Raw genomic sequence first — 19418 nt, forward strand, 5'->3', positions numbered from 1 at the left:
TCTACTTCTAGAACAATGGTTCCCAGTTCATTGATCATTTATTGTGTGACTCCAAGGTAACAAGACTCTCAAACTGGGTTCTGAACAACATCAGCATCCCTGTGACGTGGACAGTGAGATTTGGTGCCAATATTGAACGATGGTTATCTTTTCTCAATGGGCAACAAATGTTTTGATGAAATAAGTCTCAATTATATTTTCTCTTATGCATTTACAAAACTGACTGTAGGGCCAGGTATGGTGGCTCACGCCTATAATCCTAGCACTTTGGGAGGCCGAGGCAGGCAGATCACCTGAGTTTGGGAGTTTGAGACCCGCCTGACCAACATGGAGAAAACCTGTTTCTACTAAAAATACAAAATTAGCTGGGCGTGGTGGTGCATGCCTTTAATCTCAGCTACTCGGGAGGCTGAGGCAGGAGAATCACTTGAACCTGGGAGGCGGAGGTTGTGGTGAGCCGAGATCTTACCATTGCACTCCAGCCTGGGCAACAAGAGTGAAACTCCATCTCAAACAAAAACAAAAACAAACAAACAAACAAACAAAAAACCTGATTGTAATTTTTTAAATGACTCTAATTTTCAACCCTTGGTACCTACCACCCCTATTTATCTATAAGTGCTGGTGGGCAGTAAAATGAATAAATAACAAATAAATATTAAAGGAAGTAATTAAATATGTGATTTATTTCAAATCCTTTATGTATCATTTGAGATAAAAGCCATACTTTCACAATTAGTTCAAAAGAAAGAATTAAATGGGCCAGAATAATTTCAGTGTGTTTTGCATGGCTCCAGGTTCTCGGACACTTGCTGAACAAGTATGGACACCACTATTCTAAAATGTGGCGGTCTCGTCTTTCTCTTCCTCCTTTACTTTGTCACCCAGGGATGGTTACTATCATTTAGTTAACATCTACTATCAGCAAGGCACTATGCTGGTGTTTGGTGCGTATTATTGCTATTTTTCTCAACAGTCCTACCAGGTATGCATTATTTACATTCTACACACAAGAAGAGTGAGTCTCAGGGTGGTGAAGTGACTTCCAGAGTCATCTTCTAGTAGATGACAGAGGCAGAATTAAAACCCCGGTGATTCCAAAGGCCATACTCCTTCCATCACATTCGGTGGCCTCCTTAGCCACTTAGAGCCACAGAGTTATAGTGATGGTCCCTGAAGTCCTGGGGCAGAAGCACCTCCCCTTATCCTTGCTTCATTCCCAGGACATGATCTTGACTTCAGATGACCACTAAAATGGGAAAAAAACGTTAACTAGTAAGTTGCCAGACCCTTCTGCAGTCCAGTTTACACTCCCCCATCAACGCATCTGCTTAGCTCGGGCCTGTAGGTTTTGGCTATAATTTCTTATCCACTTGCCTAAAATATACTGGAAAATAAAACAAATGTTTCATAGACTTTTCCTACAGATATTCTTGGGTCCATATTCATGCTTCCCAGAGATACTGCTACCCACTTAACAAAAGCACAGGCTCTGTGTGAAAAACATTTTGGAGGTTCCTCAAAAAGTTAAATGTAGAATTACCAGATGACCCACAACTGCACTTCTTGGTATGTAACCAAACGACTTGCAAGCAGGTGTCCAAACTATTAATCACACACACACATTCACAGCAGTATTACTCAAAACAGCCAAAACATAGAAACAACCCAGGTGTCCATCAACAAGTGAGTGGATAAACAAAATATGGTACATACAGATAGTGGAATATTATTCAGTCTTAAAGAGGGCTGAAGTTCCGATGCATGCTATAACATGGATGAAGCTGGTAAACAAGATGCTACCAAAATAGGCCAGGCAAAGGACAAATATTGAATGATTCCACTTCTATGAACTATCTAGAACAGGCAAATTCAGAGACAGAAAGTAGACTAGAGGTTACTAAGGGCTGGGGGAAAGGAAAATGAGAAGTTCTTGCTCAGGGGATATAGAGGTTCTGTTGGGCGCGATTAAAAATGCTGCAAATAGATAGTGGTGATGGTTGCACACTGTGAATGCCATTCATGCCAATGAACTGTGTACTTAACAATGGTTAAAACAGCACATTTTATATTATATGTATTTTTTATCACAGTTTTTTTTTCCTTAAAGCATGGGCTCTTTAGACAGACCTGGGTGTGATGGGGTGAGTCCCAGCTCCACCACTCCCAACCTGTGTGGAGGGTCACAGAGCCTCGCGCAGACACACAGCTGCACACACACACCAGTCCCTTTCAGGCGTCATGCAGTTTCCTTTCCCCCGCTTTCCTTGCCTTCTTATCTCTCACCTTGCTGTACTGTACACAGTGTTTTAAGGTTCCTCAAACCTATGTTTAGCACAAGATGGAGGCACAGACAAATTAGTCACATCCCTTATGTGTGTTCTGGGAATCCACTGCTCGTCTGTGTGGAGGGCAGGGAGTGTGCACCCTCCCACCCATCAAGGGTTCTTCATCCTTTTTCCATCTTGAGCCACCGTGAGGCTGAGTCAACAGAAATCTGCTTCCTTGAGACGCTGTGACAAGTTGGCCCCCACAGTCAGGCTCCTGCTCACAGACTCAGTTCTTCCACTCAGAAGGCTTTGAAATACAGCATTTCAAAGCTTTATTCACAAAGATGTTTAGTGGAGTATTACTTCTAATATCAAAAGATTGGAAACAACCTAAATGTCCAACGTGGGAGGGTGGTTATGGAAATTATGGTAGTTACACTTGATGGAATATTCTGCAGCTATGTAAAAATGCATATGGTATCTTGTTAAATGGTGGGGCAGGCGAAACTAGCTTTTAACTGAGATTTGGTTGTAGCTATGTAAACCCTTTGCATAATGAAAAAAATAAAGAGTAAATACAAAAGGCATATGTAGTAAAAATCAGTGGGACTATGGTGCTGTTTTGATTTTACTACCTCAAAAATATTTTTCTATTTTCCATTATGCCAAAAAGAAATCAGAAAACAGTTTTTATTTTTTTTCAAAAACAACACGAGATCAACAGGGTTACTCAACCAGGACACAGATATATGTTTTTCCAACCTGCTCCAACACAACCTCGTGCATTCATCCTTGAAAGCCAGGCTATCAATCCGCTTTTATCTTAACTTCTGCGTCCTCAAGGGGTTTTAGGTGGATAAATATGACTCAGCAGAATCATGTGCAAAATCATGGGCTATAAGGTGGATGATGGCAGTGTACCCACAGCTGAATCTGGAAGCTGGCCTCTTGGGATGAACTAAGCAAGTGGGACCAGAGTGAGTTGGCTGCTGCCTGTTTAAACAGTTTGCTTACTGCCCCCACCCAGCATTCCCTCCCTGCGGGCAGTAGCTCTGTTCCCTTTATCTTGGGGAAGCCCAGCTAGCAGGCTGGCCCAGAGAGGATCACACAAGCTAGCTGAATAAACAGCTCCCATAGTGCTCCACCTACACTGGCCTTTCCACGGACACTGGCACAGAAGAGGATGCGTCTTCAAACGCCAATACCCATGGCTTTTGCTCTTTAACCTAACATATACCAAGGGCCTGCAGTGGGCCAGACACGGGGAGAGGCACCCTCACATGCACTGTCATGCAGCATGGGCTATGAAATAAGAAACTCTAAGCAGAAAAGGAGATGAATTGAAAGCACACAAATCTATCTGCAAAAGTTCTTTAAAACTGAGACCAGTGTGTGTGAAATGTGTTTCAAAGGGGGTGTATTAGCCTTATTCAGATTTCCTGATGATATAATTTTAAACAAAGGAGGTAAAAGATTCCTTAAAAAATTCTTTCATTCTCTCTAGAAAGGAGGAACATTCAAGGCAAATTTTAGAACCATACTGCTATACATATCCTCCAAAAGTTGCAATCTTCTACCATGCAGAGAAAGGACCCTTGGCCTAGCAATTAAACTCATTTGTCTTTTATCCCCTTCTTGCCAAAAAGGACCCCAGCCCTAACTAGTTAATCCCTAACACACACTGCTACTCCCAGAGTTGCCTGGCAACTGCTAGGAGGCGTGTCAGAGAGCAAGAAAGGCCTAAATAAATGAGCTGGAGTCTGGGCTGCCGCTTGACATGGATAAAGGGGGTTTCTCCCGATGGGGCTGCCTGGCTGCTTGTGGCTGTGTCATTTAAGTCGAGAAGGACAAGTTGGTTTGGCTGATATTGTTAAATATCTTGGGCTTTGCATCTGATTTTCTCCAGGTGACTGAAAAATGGGTCACATGCCTTTGTGATTTGCAGACACCCTCCCCTCTATCAGGAAGCAGCAACCTCTGAAGACCAAAGATAGGACAGGATGCAATGTGTATGCACCAAATAGAGGCCGAGGGCAGCCCCCCTGCCTCAAATGCTTCCCTGTTCCCTAATTTCCTTCACCCATTCTCCCGTCTATTATTCCAAAATATACTCACTGATACCTACATACGGTGCCATGACCTGTGCCTGGCACTGGAAATGCAGAGAGAGTTACTAACACAGAACATGTGGAAACTAGAACAAAGACAGGTAGGAGGATGTGGTGGAGGGAACCTGGGTTTGGGGAGAGAGAGAGAGAGAGAGAGAGAGAGAGAGAGAGAGAGAGAGAGAGAGAGAGAGAGGAGAGAGAGGAGACAGAGAGAGAGAGAGAGAGAGAGAGAGAGAGAGAGAGAGAGAGACCAAGGTGGTGATAAAAATCTCAGGGGAGTTCTGAGCGAGGGAAAAGGTCTTCGCATGTGACTGCAGAGGAAGAGATGCCCACCTCTGCTTCTCAGGCCAGAGCTCGACCCCTCCTCACAGAGCCAGGCAGGACAGGGACTGGAGCTGTCCCCCAACGGGCTCCAGGCTGGCAGGGTCCTCCTCAGACAGAGGAGGCGGTTGAGGGCCAGGGCCATGCCCATCTTCCCAGGGTCATCAGGACAGGCACCGTACTGGGCTTATTTAAGCCTCACTACACTCCTGCAAGGAGGCGATTACACATCCACTTTATGGAAGGGGAACTGAGGATTGGAAAGGTGAATAACTGCTCAGGGTCCTGGGAGGCAGAAGCAGAGCAGAGAGGAGCCCGCTTAGGTCCCTCATGTTTCCTGTTTCCAACAAAACACAACACTGTGACTCTGCAGTAACCTGACAACCATGACCCCACCTCCACCTCCCCCACCTGTATGGGCAGTACCCCAGGACCCTGCATGGTGAGTGCTGCTGTGGAAGCATTACGAAGCAGTGAGCACAGGCGAGCCAGAGGGGCTGGTAGCACTGCAGCTGGGCTGCCCTGCATGGCCCCCATATACCTGGCCTTCTACCCTGCAGGCTCCCTCTGCCCTCAGGGACCTACTGTTCTCAGGCCCTGCCCTGGTACCCACCTCAGGGGCCATTCCCTGCAGACATTCCCCTGTGTCTGCTCACCAGCTTTCTCCCTCACCTTATGTGCCAAAGGCTTTAAATGGACTCACATCTGTTGACCCAGTAAATCCATGTCAAGGAATCTGCCTAAGAAAATAATTCAAACCATGTATGAAGATTTATATAAAGATGTTTAGCATAGTGTGGTTTAAAATCATGAAACATTACTGACAATGAAAAAAACCAGCATGGTGGCTCATGCCTGTAATCTCAACAGTTTGGGAGTCTGAGGCTGGAGGATCACTCAAGCCCAGGAGTTGGAGACCAGCTGCGCAACATAGCAAGACCTTGTCTCTACAAAAATTAAAAATAAATTAGCTGAGTTCAGTGGCATGCACTTGTAGTTCCAGCTAGATGGGAGGCTGATGTGGGAGGATCACTTCAGCGCGGGAGGTTGAGGCTGCCATGAGCCATGATCATGCCACTCTAGCCTAGGCAACAGAGTGAGACCCTGTCTGAAAATAATAATAATAATAAAATAGTAAAATAATTTTTTAAAAAAGACTAGCACTAGGAAAACATGGTGGGCCTTGGCTCTGATTTCAGATCACAGGAACTCGACAGAAATCTCTGAGGAGGGCCTGGACATTTGCCTTTTTAAAAGCCCCCCCCTCCCCCACCACCCCTCGTTCCCCTGTGCTTCTAATCCATGGCCAGGGTTGGTAACCACAAGGGTCACCTGATAGGCTCTGCTCAGCCACTGTCAATGAAGTTTAAGAAGAGATTCTATGTGGTGTGAAAAATGCTTACACAAACTAAAAGGCAAAAAAAATTATTAATAACTAGGATACTGGATTGCTTTCTCAGGCATATCTCATCTGCCTACAAGAAAGTTAAAAAACCAAAACCCCAAAATGGAAAAACAAAAAAAAAAAAACGAAAAATCCCAGAGCCTAGATGGAAACCTGCCACAGCTGTATCTCACCTACCTCGTGACGATAGGATTATGGGTGGTGCTTTCTCATTTCTAGTCCTGTTACTTCAAACATTTTTTTTACAAAGAACAGGAGTTCTTTTTTTTTTTTTTTTTGAGACCGAGTCTTGCTCTGTCACCAGGCTGGAATAAAGTGGCACGATCTTGGCTCACTGCAACCTCTGCCTCCTGGGCTCAAGTGATTCTCCTGCCTCAGCCTACTGAGTAGGTGGGACTACAGGTGCGCGCCACCATGCCCAACTAATTTTTGTATTTTTAATAGAGACGGCATTTCACCATGTTGGCCAGGATGTTCTCGATCTCTCGACCTTGTGATCCACCTGCCTCGGCCTCCCAAAGTGTTGGGATTACAAGTGTGAGCCACTGCGTCCAGCCTACAAAGAGCAGGTCCTATTTTTATAACCAGAGAAACAACTGAAAGATAAGCGGCTGTGGGGAGGGAGTCAGCACTGTGTTGCATGCACCCTGGCAGGCTCACTCAAGGCACCATCCTCCCCACTGATGCAGCCAATGCCTCCTCCCTATTTCTCGGGCTCACATGTACTTTGCAGTCATTATTTTAAACTAATCCCCTAAACATTTTTAAGAGACAGGTTCTCACTCTGTTGCCCAGGCTGGAATGCAGTGACACCATCTTGGCTCACTGCAGCCTTGAACTCCTGGGCTGAAGCAATCCTTCTGTTTCAGCCTCCTAAGTAGCTGTGACCACAGGCACGTGATACCATATCCAGCTAATTTATTTTTTGTGGAGATGGGGTCTCTGTATATCGCCCAGGCTGGTCTTGAATGTGCCACCATGCCTGGCTGCCCCAAGCAATCTTACGTGGGGAATGTTGTCACCTCATATTTTAGAAGGGGAGAATTTGCCAAAATTAAATCTATAGTTTAAAGACCATCTAGGTGACTTGGTGATGACCTTGGCTTGAAGCTTGGTTGGAAAATTCCAGGTCTTCTGGTTTCCTTCTCCACCTTACGGAAGAAAGCCATTGTAGTACAGATGAATGGGACTGAAAGGCTGACAGGTCTGCCATATTTCATTGATTCTAAGATGAAAATTACTTCCCATTGTAACATTTCTGAAATCTGGATGTGTCTTATAATCGGTGGCATCCTTCAGTTATAATTGGCACCACTCTTTTCCCTTTCTTAATGGTACATAAACTAATAATACATCTTACAACTGAATAGCAGCTTACATTCAAGGACAAGTGCCATGTCTCCATCTAAACTCATCATGTTTCTCTAAGGTGATAGTTTTAATGGCTACATAATATTCTATCATAAGATAGACTCGAATCTATTTCACCAGTTACCTAATATGGATACTCAGTATACTCCAGTGTTTTACCATTGGGAATGCTGCTACTGTGAACACCCTGGTAGTAAGCATTCCCTTTGCTACTAGGGGTGTCTTCACCCTCTCCTAGGCTCCAAATCTTGGGAGACATTTTGACACTTCTTGCTGTTCATCTCCCATATTTGATCTATTGCTGAATCTTGCTACTTCTTCTTTCATGGTCCCTGTTTCTGGTTGAGCTACCCAGGGCTCTATTCTGAGTTCCCATAACACTCCTCTAACTGGTTTCTCTGCCTCCAGCTCTCCTTTCAGCCCATCACTGTACTACTGCTCAAAGGTAACTTCAGTCATGTCACCTTTCTGCTCAAAAACTTACACTCCTTACAGGGTCAAGTTCACTCTCTTAGCGTAGCATCCAAGGCTCTGCCAAATTTGGCTCTATCCTCTCCTGCAGCCCCATCTCCCCACCCAATCGCTCCAAACAAAATGGCCCACTCACTGGCTATGAGAGAACCTGCCTCCAAGCCTTTGCTTCCTCAGTTACCTCCACCCCCACTCTAGGAAGGGATGCTCCTTTCTCTTTTTCTAAACCTTACTCATCAGACCCAGTTCAAGTTTCACCTTCCTGATAAAATGTGTTATGGCTCAGTAGATCTTCAGGAACGCTAGGCAGAGGTTTATCCTCATTTCACAGGTGAAGAAACTGAAGTTTAAATGGATTAAGTGGCTTGTTCAACTTTTAGACAGCTAAGAAGCGCAGAGCCAGGCTTGAAACTCCAGGGCTTCTGTCCTTAAATCCAGTGCCTTCCAGCGCCATGTGCAAGTACGACGAAAAACTCCTCCTGTGGAGCAGCCTGTGTCCAGATCCTGCAGCAGCAATATGCCCCGAGCTTCAGCTGCCTTTGGATTCCAGATGCACACATGCCAACAATGAGATCATTGCAAGAGTGAAAATACTTCAAGTCTGTCCGTTCCCAGCAACCCAAGCAAAGGATTGGGCCAGTTGTCCTATTCATTCCCATTTTAAACGGGGGAAGACAACAGTATTTTCCTTGAATTGTGCCAGCTGTCACTGCTTTGAACCTGATTGGTTTGGCTGGACCAAGATCGTGACAAGTAATCAGAGCCACGTCACTCTGACACTAGCAGGACACTATCAAGAACTGGCTTTAAGCTGAAGGGCTTTCGAAAAATCTAAGGGAAATACATCTCGGGAAGCAAAAAGAGAGTGCACCCCTTCTGCTATGTGAGCACACAGTGACGATGACACTGTCCAAAGCTCAGGCAGCCTAGAGAGTAAGGCCTAAGTGCCAGACGGATAAAAAGGAGGAGGAGGGTGGGGTTAGGACGCTGCTTCCTGAGCACCCACTGCCCTGGCCACTTCACAGAAAGCAGGTCCTGGATGACGGGGAAACAAGGTGTTTGCTGTTATTCTTTGTGTTTTACTTGAATACACGACAGAGTCAGAGCAGTAAAGACACTTACCAATGTGTAATGGCAGCTTATGAGGAAGTGTGACCCCTGCTCATGCTCAGAATTTCTACAGAGAATACACTGCCTCACATCCCCTCAACTTTTGTCATTTGATCTAATTAAATGCTACAGGTTAAAGTAAAAATAGAAACAAACAGCCCTGGCCTATGGGCAGTGCAGCCAGTGTCCCTCACATCCGACTCCAATTCCGACTCCGACCAGGCTGGGTGTGACAGTGTCACTCACCCGCTCAAGACAAAGGCAACCCTGTGCTCCTGGGAGAACAGACCTGTCAGCAGGGTTTCCCTCCAACATTCTCCCCTCTATAGAGTGACCCAGGTCCCTAGGCCAATTCCTGCATTCTCCTCAGCCAGAAGGCCAAGAGTAGGCTGAGGAGAGAAACAGCAAGGAAGAGTTTCTCTCTGAAGCTAAGAGGACTGTTACTGTCCTTGGTTTCAGAGAAGACCTGGTGTCTTCACATCCTTGCAATCACGAGTCACCTCACGAGGCAGGCAGGGGACATGGATGAGTCGACGAGGCCCAGAAAGGGGGAAGGGCCAGAGGTGCGCAAGGTCACTTCCCAGTCCTCACTGTGACCACTTACACCAAGACCCCTCGCAGGAGCCATGAGGCATGAGACCCAGGAGGCTCTGCTTTCTCAAGCGTGGAGGGGCGGTCCCTCGAAAGAACAAGGGTGGAGAGGCCCAGTGGGAAAGCAGGGGCTCTGGGGCCATCTGGCTTTTCCGGGCTAAGTTGTTTCTCTTCCCTGAGCTTTGGTTCCCTCATTTGTAAAGTGGAGCTGATCATCTCTGCTGCACAGGTGCACTGTGAAGCCCCAGGGAAAGCAGGTGAGTGTGAGGGCCCTGGCGCTGGATCTGACACACGGCTGGGGCTTACTGTCTAGGGTGGTGCACAGGGTGTAACAGCCCCAGGAGCAGCCAGGGTCTCACATATGATAGCACAGCCTCCTTGTGCTGAGAGGTATGGCAAGGGGAGTACACTGTCCCCCACCACAAACACACACATGCTCTTCTAGGTGAATCTGAAAACCAGAAGGATCATGGCATTTCTTGTGGCCCCTGAGGTATGCTTCTCAGCCCTGACCAAACACAGGCTCTGTGACATGCCACGGCTACTCACCGGCTCGATTTTCAGAGCGTTTCGGTAGCTACCGAAGAAAGCGGCCTGGGCCTTGAGGAACGCTCTGGCCACACCATCCCCAGTGGTTGTGGAGACCTTTTTCAGCCTGTTCTTCAGGGAAGAGATCTGGTGATGGAGAGAAAGAAAACACAGGTTGAGGACAGGGTCAAAGTGGGGTGGCTAAGTCCACTACATATGGAGCCCTGGAAGATCCTACGGATGGCAGGATCCGTTTGATACCTCAGTTACTGGAAGGACAAAAATGTGTTCAGGTCGGGTGCGGTAGCACACACCTGTAATCCCAGCTACTTGGGATGCTGAGGCAGGAGAATCACTTGAATCCGGGGGGCGGAGGCTGCAGTGAGCCGAGATCACGCCATTGCACTCCAGCCTGGGCAACACAGTGAGACTCAGTCTCAAAAAAAAAAAAAAAAAAAAAAAAAAGTATTCAGAATTAGGGCATCTTTTTGAAATGTAAATGAATGTTGTTCCTATTCGAACATGTCTAATAAAAACAAAAACCATTTTTAATGACTTACTCCATGCCAGGTAAGCACTTTTGCATACATTTTACAAGTTAGTTAATTTAACAATCCGGTGAGGAAGGGATTAATGTTCCCATCTTACAAGGGTAAGACAGCCCCAGGGAGGCTAGGTTACATACCTAGGAACAAACTCAAGACATGGCCACATTCCAATCAAAGTCTTGTAGTCTGAGCCCAAACTCAGACTTTCAGTTCCTATTCCCTACCCTCTTAAAGCTACTTCCAAATGTTAGAATAAAGGCTTATGTATATCTCTCACACACAATACTCTAAAGGAAGTGTGGCAGCTTATACTAACGGACACACACTCAAGAGGTTAAAACAAAATATTTGGAAGTGATGATAATGGGCAAAGAAGCAGGTAATAGATTTGGTATACAAATGTAAGCCATCAGATCTTATATGGTGGCTAGAAATGGGCTTGAATTTGACTTAAAAGTCTCCCAGTAGCCAAAGCAAAGAGGGAAATATGAAGGTTGTGAGATTTCACAGGTCCATGTACTACAAACAAACCCGTTGGTCAAATGAATAAAGATTCTCCCGAAAGTGAGACATAAAAATCAATGTAGGAAAGACTGTGTGACATGGTGGCTGTTGCCCTCAACATCAAGCTTCCTGGACTATTTCTAACATGCGTTTCATTCATCTCAAGGTGCCATGCTTCACAGCACACCTTTCATGCTGCGTTCCACATAAGAGGAGCCCCTGGAACTGTGCAATGTGGTGACCTCGAGTTATTCATTCACTCAATAAGTATTTATTATTTCCTATGTACCTAGGACTGTGTTGGGCATTGGGAATACAAGGGATACAATGAAACTACACAGGGGTCTTGCCCTCATTCAGCTGACATTCTAGTGAGAAAAACAGGAATGCATGTGGCATTGCTACTGTGACAAGCCTGTAATAGAGCTTGTCTAGGGGGTCAAGGAAGGCTTCCTGGAGGACAACAGGCTTGCACTAAGATCTGAAGGATGGGTGAGGGTGGTTAACTCAGCAAAGAGGGGAGAGCACCACATGCTAAGTATGGGGAGTGGCATGCAAAGGCCCTGCAATGCAATGCAGAAGAGTTCAGGGAACAGAAAGAACTCTGGCTTCAGTGGAGAAAATGAGGGGAATATGGCTTGAAATGAGGATGGAGAGAAAGGCAGGGGCCTGAAGGGATTTTCTTCCTTCATCTTGAGAGAGAAACAGAAAACTAATGATTGGTTTTAAGCATTCAGGTAACATATCAAGAGCACGTTTCATGGAAACTAATTCTGTAAGAGACCAGCTACTGGTAGGACATTATTTAAAGAAAAAACTTAGGATACAATAGAAAATTAGATTTAGGTGATCCATGAATCTTTTATAGATTTTTAATATGAATGAGAGAAGATTATTTTTCTGGGTACAGGATCCATAGCTTTCTCCAGAATCTTAAAGGCACCTGTGACCCTAGAAATACCAAGAATCACTTGCTGAGAAGTCTGGGGAAAAAAAATCTGATCCGGGAAGGACTAGATAGACTTTAGAAATGATCCATGCACATTATGTCTTGTTCCCAAGCTTCTGAGAGGAAAAATTTTTAATAGCTTATTGAGACATAGTTCACATATAAAATTCATTCATTTAAAGTACACAATTTGGTGGTTTTTAGTATAGTCACAAGACTGTACAACCATCACTACTAACTCCAGAACATTTTTTATCATCCCCGAAAGAAACCTCATACTCATTAGCTGTCACTCCCCATTCCCTACCAATTTCAACCCCACACCAGACCCAAGCAACCACTTACCTTCCTTCTGTCTCTACAGGTTTGCCTACTCTGGACATTCCATATAAATGGAATTAACAATAGGTAGTATTTTGCCATCAGATTATTTCCCTTAGCACAATGCTTTACGAACCAGGATCGTCCATGGTGTAGTATGTGTCAAGACTTCATACTTTTTATGGCTAAATAATATTTCACTGTATGGAGAGACCACATTTTATCAATCTGTTCATCAGCAGATGGACATTTGGGCTGTTTCTACTTCTTGGCTGCTATGAATAATGCTGCTATGAAGATTCATATACAAGTTTTTGTGTGGAGACAACAGAAATTTCGAGGTAACAATCTGAAAAGCAAAAATCCTCCACCAGACCTTATGCAATGAAGACAAGCTGGAAGGATACACAAAGTCATCAAGCAGTGCTCAGTGTATAGGAAGCCATTCATAAATGTGAACTGTTTATAGGAAAAGAATCATTTGCTATTGATAAAGGGCATGCCTCACGTTTGGATGCTAAGCTGAGTGAAGATGGGACTGATACTCTCCTCTGACAAATTAGAAGCCAAGGGGACGTGCCCAGCACTTTGGGAAGCTGAGGCAGGAGGATCGCTTGAAGCCAGGAGTTCAAAACCAGCTTGAGCAACACAGTGAGATCCCATCTCCATAAAAAAAATATAAAAAGATTTAGCCAGCCATGGTGGCACATGCCTGTAGTCTCAGCTACTTAGAAGGCTGAGGTGGGAGGACTGCTTGAGCCCAGGAGTTCAAGGTTGCAATGAGCTATGAATGCACCATAGCACTCCAGCCTGGGGGATATAGCAAGACCCTGTCTCAAAAAAAAAAAAAAAAAAAAAAAAAAAGAAAAAGTAAAAAGCCTTGGGAACATACACTGAGGGGGTAGTTACCCCACCTCTACTCCAAGAGGGGACCATGGAAAACAATCTTCATTTGGAAGCAGTTTGAAGTCTATCTCAACATCCGGGTATCTACAACTGGTTTATTATGTCCTTCCATTATCAGGGACACATGAGCCCCAGCCCCACAGTGGTGAGAGCCCCTGAGGAGCAATGCAGGCCATTCAGCACCTAGGCTGACTCTGCCGTGGACTTCCACCTCCAAAGAGAAGTACGAAAAAGAAGCATGCTCTATTAACATGCTAAAAATACTACCCACTCCCTGCCCCTGCCCCCAAAATAAAAATAAAAATCCTGCCCCTCCCAGGGACTACAGTGACATTTCCATCCTTTGAAATGGTACAAGCCGCTGTCGCTCTCCTTCTGGCTCCTCCAAGGCCTTGGGCCACCTGTGCCGCAGATTATTCCTCACTTAACCTTCCCTGGCCTTTCTCTTTCATTCGGGAGGTGTTTAATTACCTTGGATTCACAACGCTGCACTTCAGGTGAGCCTCTCCTAATGGCCTTATTACCATTTTACACAAAGAAGGAGTCGTTGATTGTAACTGAGCAAATACTAGCGTGTTCCTTCCTGCCTGCCCCAGCTGGTCTGAAACTAGCCAAGTGGTCCTGGGCTCCTGATACCCCTGTGACCACTTAGGCCAAGAATTCTGAAGACCTCCTCTTACCCTGCAACATGGAGAAGCTTTTGTCTTGATCTGCCAGCACCTCAAACTTTGAAACTGCAAGTATCTGTGCATCTGATCCCTGGGGAGTAGCATTTGTCCTTTAAATACAAGTGAGGGAAGAAAATTTAAGGTTTAAATAACACAGAGTCATATATCTAAAGCTGAATTTGCTCTCAGTACCCCAGGAGTGCTGGTCAAATCATTAACATTGGGATTCATCTGGGGTAATCTGGGTGTGTTGTAAGTGCCGGTGAGGATGGCTTCCTCCTTTAATCAGGTGTTACAGGAGGAAGACAAAGTAAAGGAAAGGGGGGGCAAAACTGAACTCACCAGCTTCTGTCTAAAGTGCCCTTTCCTCTCTGTGTGCCATCTGGGTTACCACAGCATCATTCGGCCAGTCTCCTGGGCCAGGTGTCAGGTATCAGATTCCCTACTTCTCCCTCCTTCCCACAAACATTCTCCACATGTCATCAACACCAACCCAGATATGCCCTGAATCCACTCTCTCCTCTCAGTGCCCATGACACTGCCCTGTAAATTCGGCTCCATCACCCTCTCTGGCCCAGACTAGTGGAACAGTTTCCTCGGTGGGCCTTTCTTTGCCTTCAGTTTCTCAATGCCATCCATCCATATCTGTCCTAGTAATCTTGGAAAAATCCAAATCCAATCACTTTGATTCTCCATCAAAACCCTTCAGTGTCCCCGCCCTTCACCGTTATCACCTTCAGAAAAACATCCAAACTTCCACGAGCGGTCTGTGCAGGCTGTCATCGATCAGTCTCACTTCCACCTGCCCTACTTAATGTTAAACTTGGATATCCAGAAGCACAGGCTATTCTCCAGCCCATTTCCATCTCAGCAGCTCAGTCCTAGTTGTCTCTTGTCCCTTCCTGTCCTGCTTGTGAACATCTATTCAACCTCTGAAAGACCATCCAAGTCTCCATCAATTGGGGCCTCTGAAATACATTATCCCACATCCTCACCAGGAAATACCACATAGCTGCTAAAAAGGACATGGCAGTACTCTACGAACTGACACAAAAAGATGTCCGTGAAATACTGTCGAGGGGGAAAAAACATGCAGGTTGCAGAGTAACATGTACAGCATGAATCATTTTAAAATTATATATAAATATATATGCAGTAAAAATCTAAAATGCTACATTACCAAACTTTAACCATGGAGGGATGCTTTCACTTTCTATTTTACACACTTGATTGTTTTGATTATCCTTTAAAAAAAGCATATGTTACTTTTATAATAAAGAATTAAAATGAGGTATTTTTCTTTAATAGTCAAATTACCCATTGCCTTGGGTTAAGGGAAAGAGGGAATCCAGATGTCCCCCCATCTGTGAAGCCTGCCCTGACCACTAAGTCTGAGCCTCCTTGGACTGAGCAGGTGGTCCCATGGTGAACTGCAGTTTCTATCTCCTTTCCTGATGGACTGAGTTCCCCGCAGGGCCAGCAGCCAGCACAGTTCTTGGCTCAGTGTACTCACGCAGCACTTTCTGCTGAATGAAAGAACGAACGAACAAGTGTTTGACATTGTGAAAGGCATTTTCAGTGGCTGAGCCTCACTGCTTGGAGGAAAGTCTAGGATCACATTCTTTAGTGATGGATCATTAATAGAAACTGGTCTCTGCTGGAAAGGATGGGAAGAGAAAGTGATATTCATTCCCCTTCTGTAGAAGGCCATTGCTAAGACACAACCACAATGGCAGGAGAAATGAACATCTGCATGCTGAATGAGTCAGAGGGAACAAGGAGACCAGTCTTATGCAACCACAAACTTACCACATCCAGTAACACACACAGTATTGCCCCTGCCCCCTCTTAACCCGACCCTGTCCCCTGTTCCTCCTTTCACTGGTCACTGTTCTCAACCTCTTAGGTCCTGGGCTTCATCTACTCCTCTGTCCCCCCTGCACCCCTCAGGCAGTAAAGCACAGAGTTGGAATCACAGAAGCCTAGGTTTAAGATTGAAAACCTGGCTTCCCTACTTTAACCTTTCTGAGCTTTAGTTCTCTGGCTGTAAAATGAAGTATGTATAACATGTATACATTTTGAGGAGTAAAATATAATGGATATAAAATGAAGAATGGATGTAGCAGAGTGCCCAGCTTTTTTTTTTTTTTTTTTTTTTTTTTAAGTTTACATTCATCTTTTACCAGTACTATTCCAACAGTCTTTGAGCTGGTGTCTCTTCCTCTATTCTCTTCCTAGTCTAATCCATTCTTTGCATTGAATTACCTTCCTAAAACAAGAGGTTATATCATGTCATTCCCTCTAAAATTTTTAGTGGCTCCCTACTGTGAATATAATAAAGTCTCAATTCCTTAGCACAATATTTAAGGCCTGTTAGGGGCTTGGCTCGAGCTCCATTTGCACCTTTGTCTTCCACTTGATTTCAAAGGCCTCAAAACCCATTCCTAAACCTGGGATATTCTTTATCATATTTTCTAACAAACTCTTTTTATTAAAAAATACAAGCCTCCAACTTTCTGTCAGAACAAACAGCTCTTTCTCAGGGCACGATGGCCTATTCCTTTGTTGATTCCTAATCTTTGCAGGTCCCACGCTGGAGATGTGCTGGAAATGAAACTGCAGAGGAGGGAGGGCCTGGCTCCTAAGGACTACCAGTTTAGCCCCTACAAATCGGATACGAGTTCGCTTACTACTACTTCAGAAGGTGTTCTCATGTTGCATAAACCATCATTCTCTTCTTTAGGCCTTTATATACCAGCAGTTTACATGTCTTTCTCCCCCGGAGAATGAAAATACCCTGTTAGTACACATTAGTGCTCAAGAAGTAGAGTATTTGTCCTTTATCATGTGGTTGCAACTTCTGGGGCCTGGCAGTGGATGGCAGACTATTGAGTGTTCACCTCTAAGACAATCCTATCTATCTCTTTCCATCAATGCTGGCACCTTAAGATTTCTCAGCTCTTCTCCACTGCTCTGGAGAAAAAGACTAAAGCCCTAGCCTGGCCTGCAAGGCCCTGTTTGATTTGGCCACAGTGTCTTTCAGATGAGAGGCTCTTGCATCCTCCTTTGTGGCTTCAGCCACCCGCATCGGGCTCCAGTCCCACTGGCCTCCCCCTTACCCCAAGACTTTTGCGTAGGTTATTTCTGGTGTGGAGTGCTCTCACCCACCATTGCCCCCTTGCCTAGAATTCTGCCTTGTCCAACATAACTTTCTGCAGTGATGGAAATAATCTATCTTCTGTCCAACGACATCCAATATGCTAGCTATTACTGAGCACTTGAAATGTGGCTGGCGTGACTGAGAAGCTGAAACTTTTATTCCATTTCATTTCGATCCATTTAAATTTAAATAGCCATGTGTGAATAGTGGCTACCATATTGGACAACACAGGGCCCTAAGTTGACTACTACTCATCCTTCAGGTCTCAGTTCAAATATCACTTCCTCAGTCGAAATGCTGAGGCTAGACTAAGGTTCCCCTATTATACACACTCACTTTGTCTTTCGTTTAGAGACACACAACAATGTATAATGATGCATTCCGCAAGAATCCAATTAGCGTCTGTCTCTCTCTCTCTTTTTTTTTTTTTTTCAGATGGAGTCTTGCTCACTCTGTTGCCCAGGCTGGAGTGCAGTGGCACCATCTTGGCTCACTGCAACCTCCGCTTCCTGGGTTCAAGCAATTCTCCTGCCTCAGCCTCCTGAGTAGCTGGGATTATAGGCATGTGCCACCACACCCAGCTAATTTTTGTATTTAATTTTAGTAGAGATGGGATTTCATCATGTTGGCCAGACTGGTCTCAAACTCCTGACCTCAAGTGATCCACCCCCATCAGCCTCCCGAAGTGCTGGGATTACAGGTGTGAGCCACCGCACCCGGTCTAATGTGTTTCTCTTCTATTAGACTGACCAGTCTAGGAAGGCAGGAACCATGTCCACGCTCAGTGCTGGCACACCTCATGAGAGGCACAGTTCTAAAAGTCTGGCTCAAGTTAGTTTGTGCAGGTACTGCTTCTCTTTCCTGGGAGCTGCATTAACTGCTGGGTGTCACAGTTGGAGTTGAAATTTTTTTTATTATTATTATTACAAATTAGACACACAGCAGCAGGTGTGGAGGGGCAATAGAGTCACATTTTCCTCCCCCCTTGCAAGTTGATTAATTCTTCCTCACCTGCATAAAGTAGGCATCAAGGCTTTATTCTAAAATCCCATAGGGAATGTGTGCATCTGGAGAGGAGAGAAAGGGTTAGTGACTTGTTTTCCCATCCTCAGGGGCACATAAACATTGGCTCCCTCTGCCACTTTCACACTGGCAATGAGAAATGGCAAACTGTCATTTCCATTACATAAGTGTATCTACCTATCCCTTCCTTAGTTCTTGCCTCAAATTCAAAACAAAAAGTCTTCATATGTAAAGGCAATAACACCCCAGTCTCTTTCCCAGGAATAGCTTCTGTAAGAACAAGATATTTATCAGGAGAAAGGAACAGAAACTAGTATTTATCAAGTACCCTACTAGTTCACAAATGACATGACAGGTATTTTCATATCCAGTATTGTATTAAAATTTCAGAACAAATGGCCTAGGTAGGCACAGCTATCCCTACTATACAGATGAGGAAAGTGAGACCCAGCTCCACATCACAATGACTGTAAGGCAAGGGCAGAAGCCAAAGTCAAGTCCAAGTCTTATCTTACTCCAGAGTCTGTGCTAGTCCATTGATTCTCACTGCTGCCAAGGTTTCTTAGACCAAATTAGATATGTCTATGATATTGGTTTATTTTTTCCCTGATTTAATATATCTCCATTATTGTTTCCCCTCATTCCTTGCTTTTCTGTTTCTTGAGAACATGGTTGTACCTTGACCTCAGTTGGCTTTAATTGCTTCTTCTGCATCCCATTTTCCCCTCAAAGATCCTGGTTCTCCACGGGGGAGTGAGGGCTGTGCTGTTTATGCGGCGCTCCATGCTGGAGCTGGCTATGACCCTACGAGCCTGGATCTCTGCTCCCTCCCTCTCCCCTGACAACTTGTGGGCTGTGTATACATCAGAAAGTTAGTGGCAAGAGCTAGAATTCTAGGCAGCTTTTCGTCAGACAAAAGGATCAATTATTATTACGTGAATGGCTACTTCGTTATGTGCTATAGCGGCTCTGCTGAGCATCCCATGAATAAGCTATCGAATCCTTAGAATGACATCCTTGGAGTAAAAAAGTGCAATTTTAAAACAAAACCAAAAAAGGCCTGTTTCCACTATCTGCCCAAATAAAGCTCAGGAGGAGTCTTGCCCACACATATACACTCCGGCCCCTCCCCATGAGATTAATCTGAGTATCTCACCATTTGAA

General features: G+C 44.9%; 1 protein-coding gene across 1 annotated transcript in view; it reads right to left on the reverse strand.

The window, feature by feature from the left end:
* Window positions 1–597: 597 nt before the first annotated feature.
* LOC104680724 (DENN domain-containing protein 1A-like) overlaps window positions 598–19418 on the reverse strand; it is a 387331-nt gene continuing 368510 nt past the window's right edge. The window contains exons 13-14 of the mRNA XM_030920077.1: window positions 10197–10322; window positions 598–1249 (exon numbers count right to left, since the gene is read on the reverse strand). Coding sequence (XP_030775937.1) covers window positions 1214–1249; window positions 10197–10322 — 162 coding nt within the window. The 3' untranslated portion in view covers window positions 598–1213. The remainder of the gene's footprint in view (window positions 1250–10196; window positions 10323–19418) is intronic.

Source organism: Rhinopithecus roxellana, chromosome 16 (genome assembly GCF_007565055.1).
Source record: "Rhinopithecus roxellana isolate Shanxi Qingling chromosome 16, ASM756505v1, whole genome shotgun sequence".
Classification (NCBI taxonomy): domain Eukaryota; kingdom Metazoa; phylum Chordata; class Mammalia; order Primates; family Cercopithecidae; genus Rhinopithecus; species Rhinopithecus roxellana.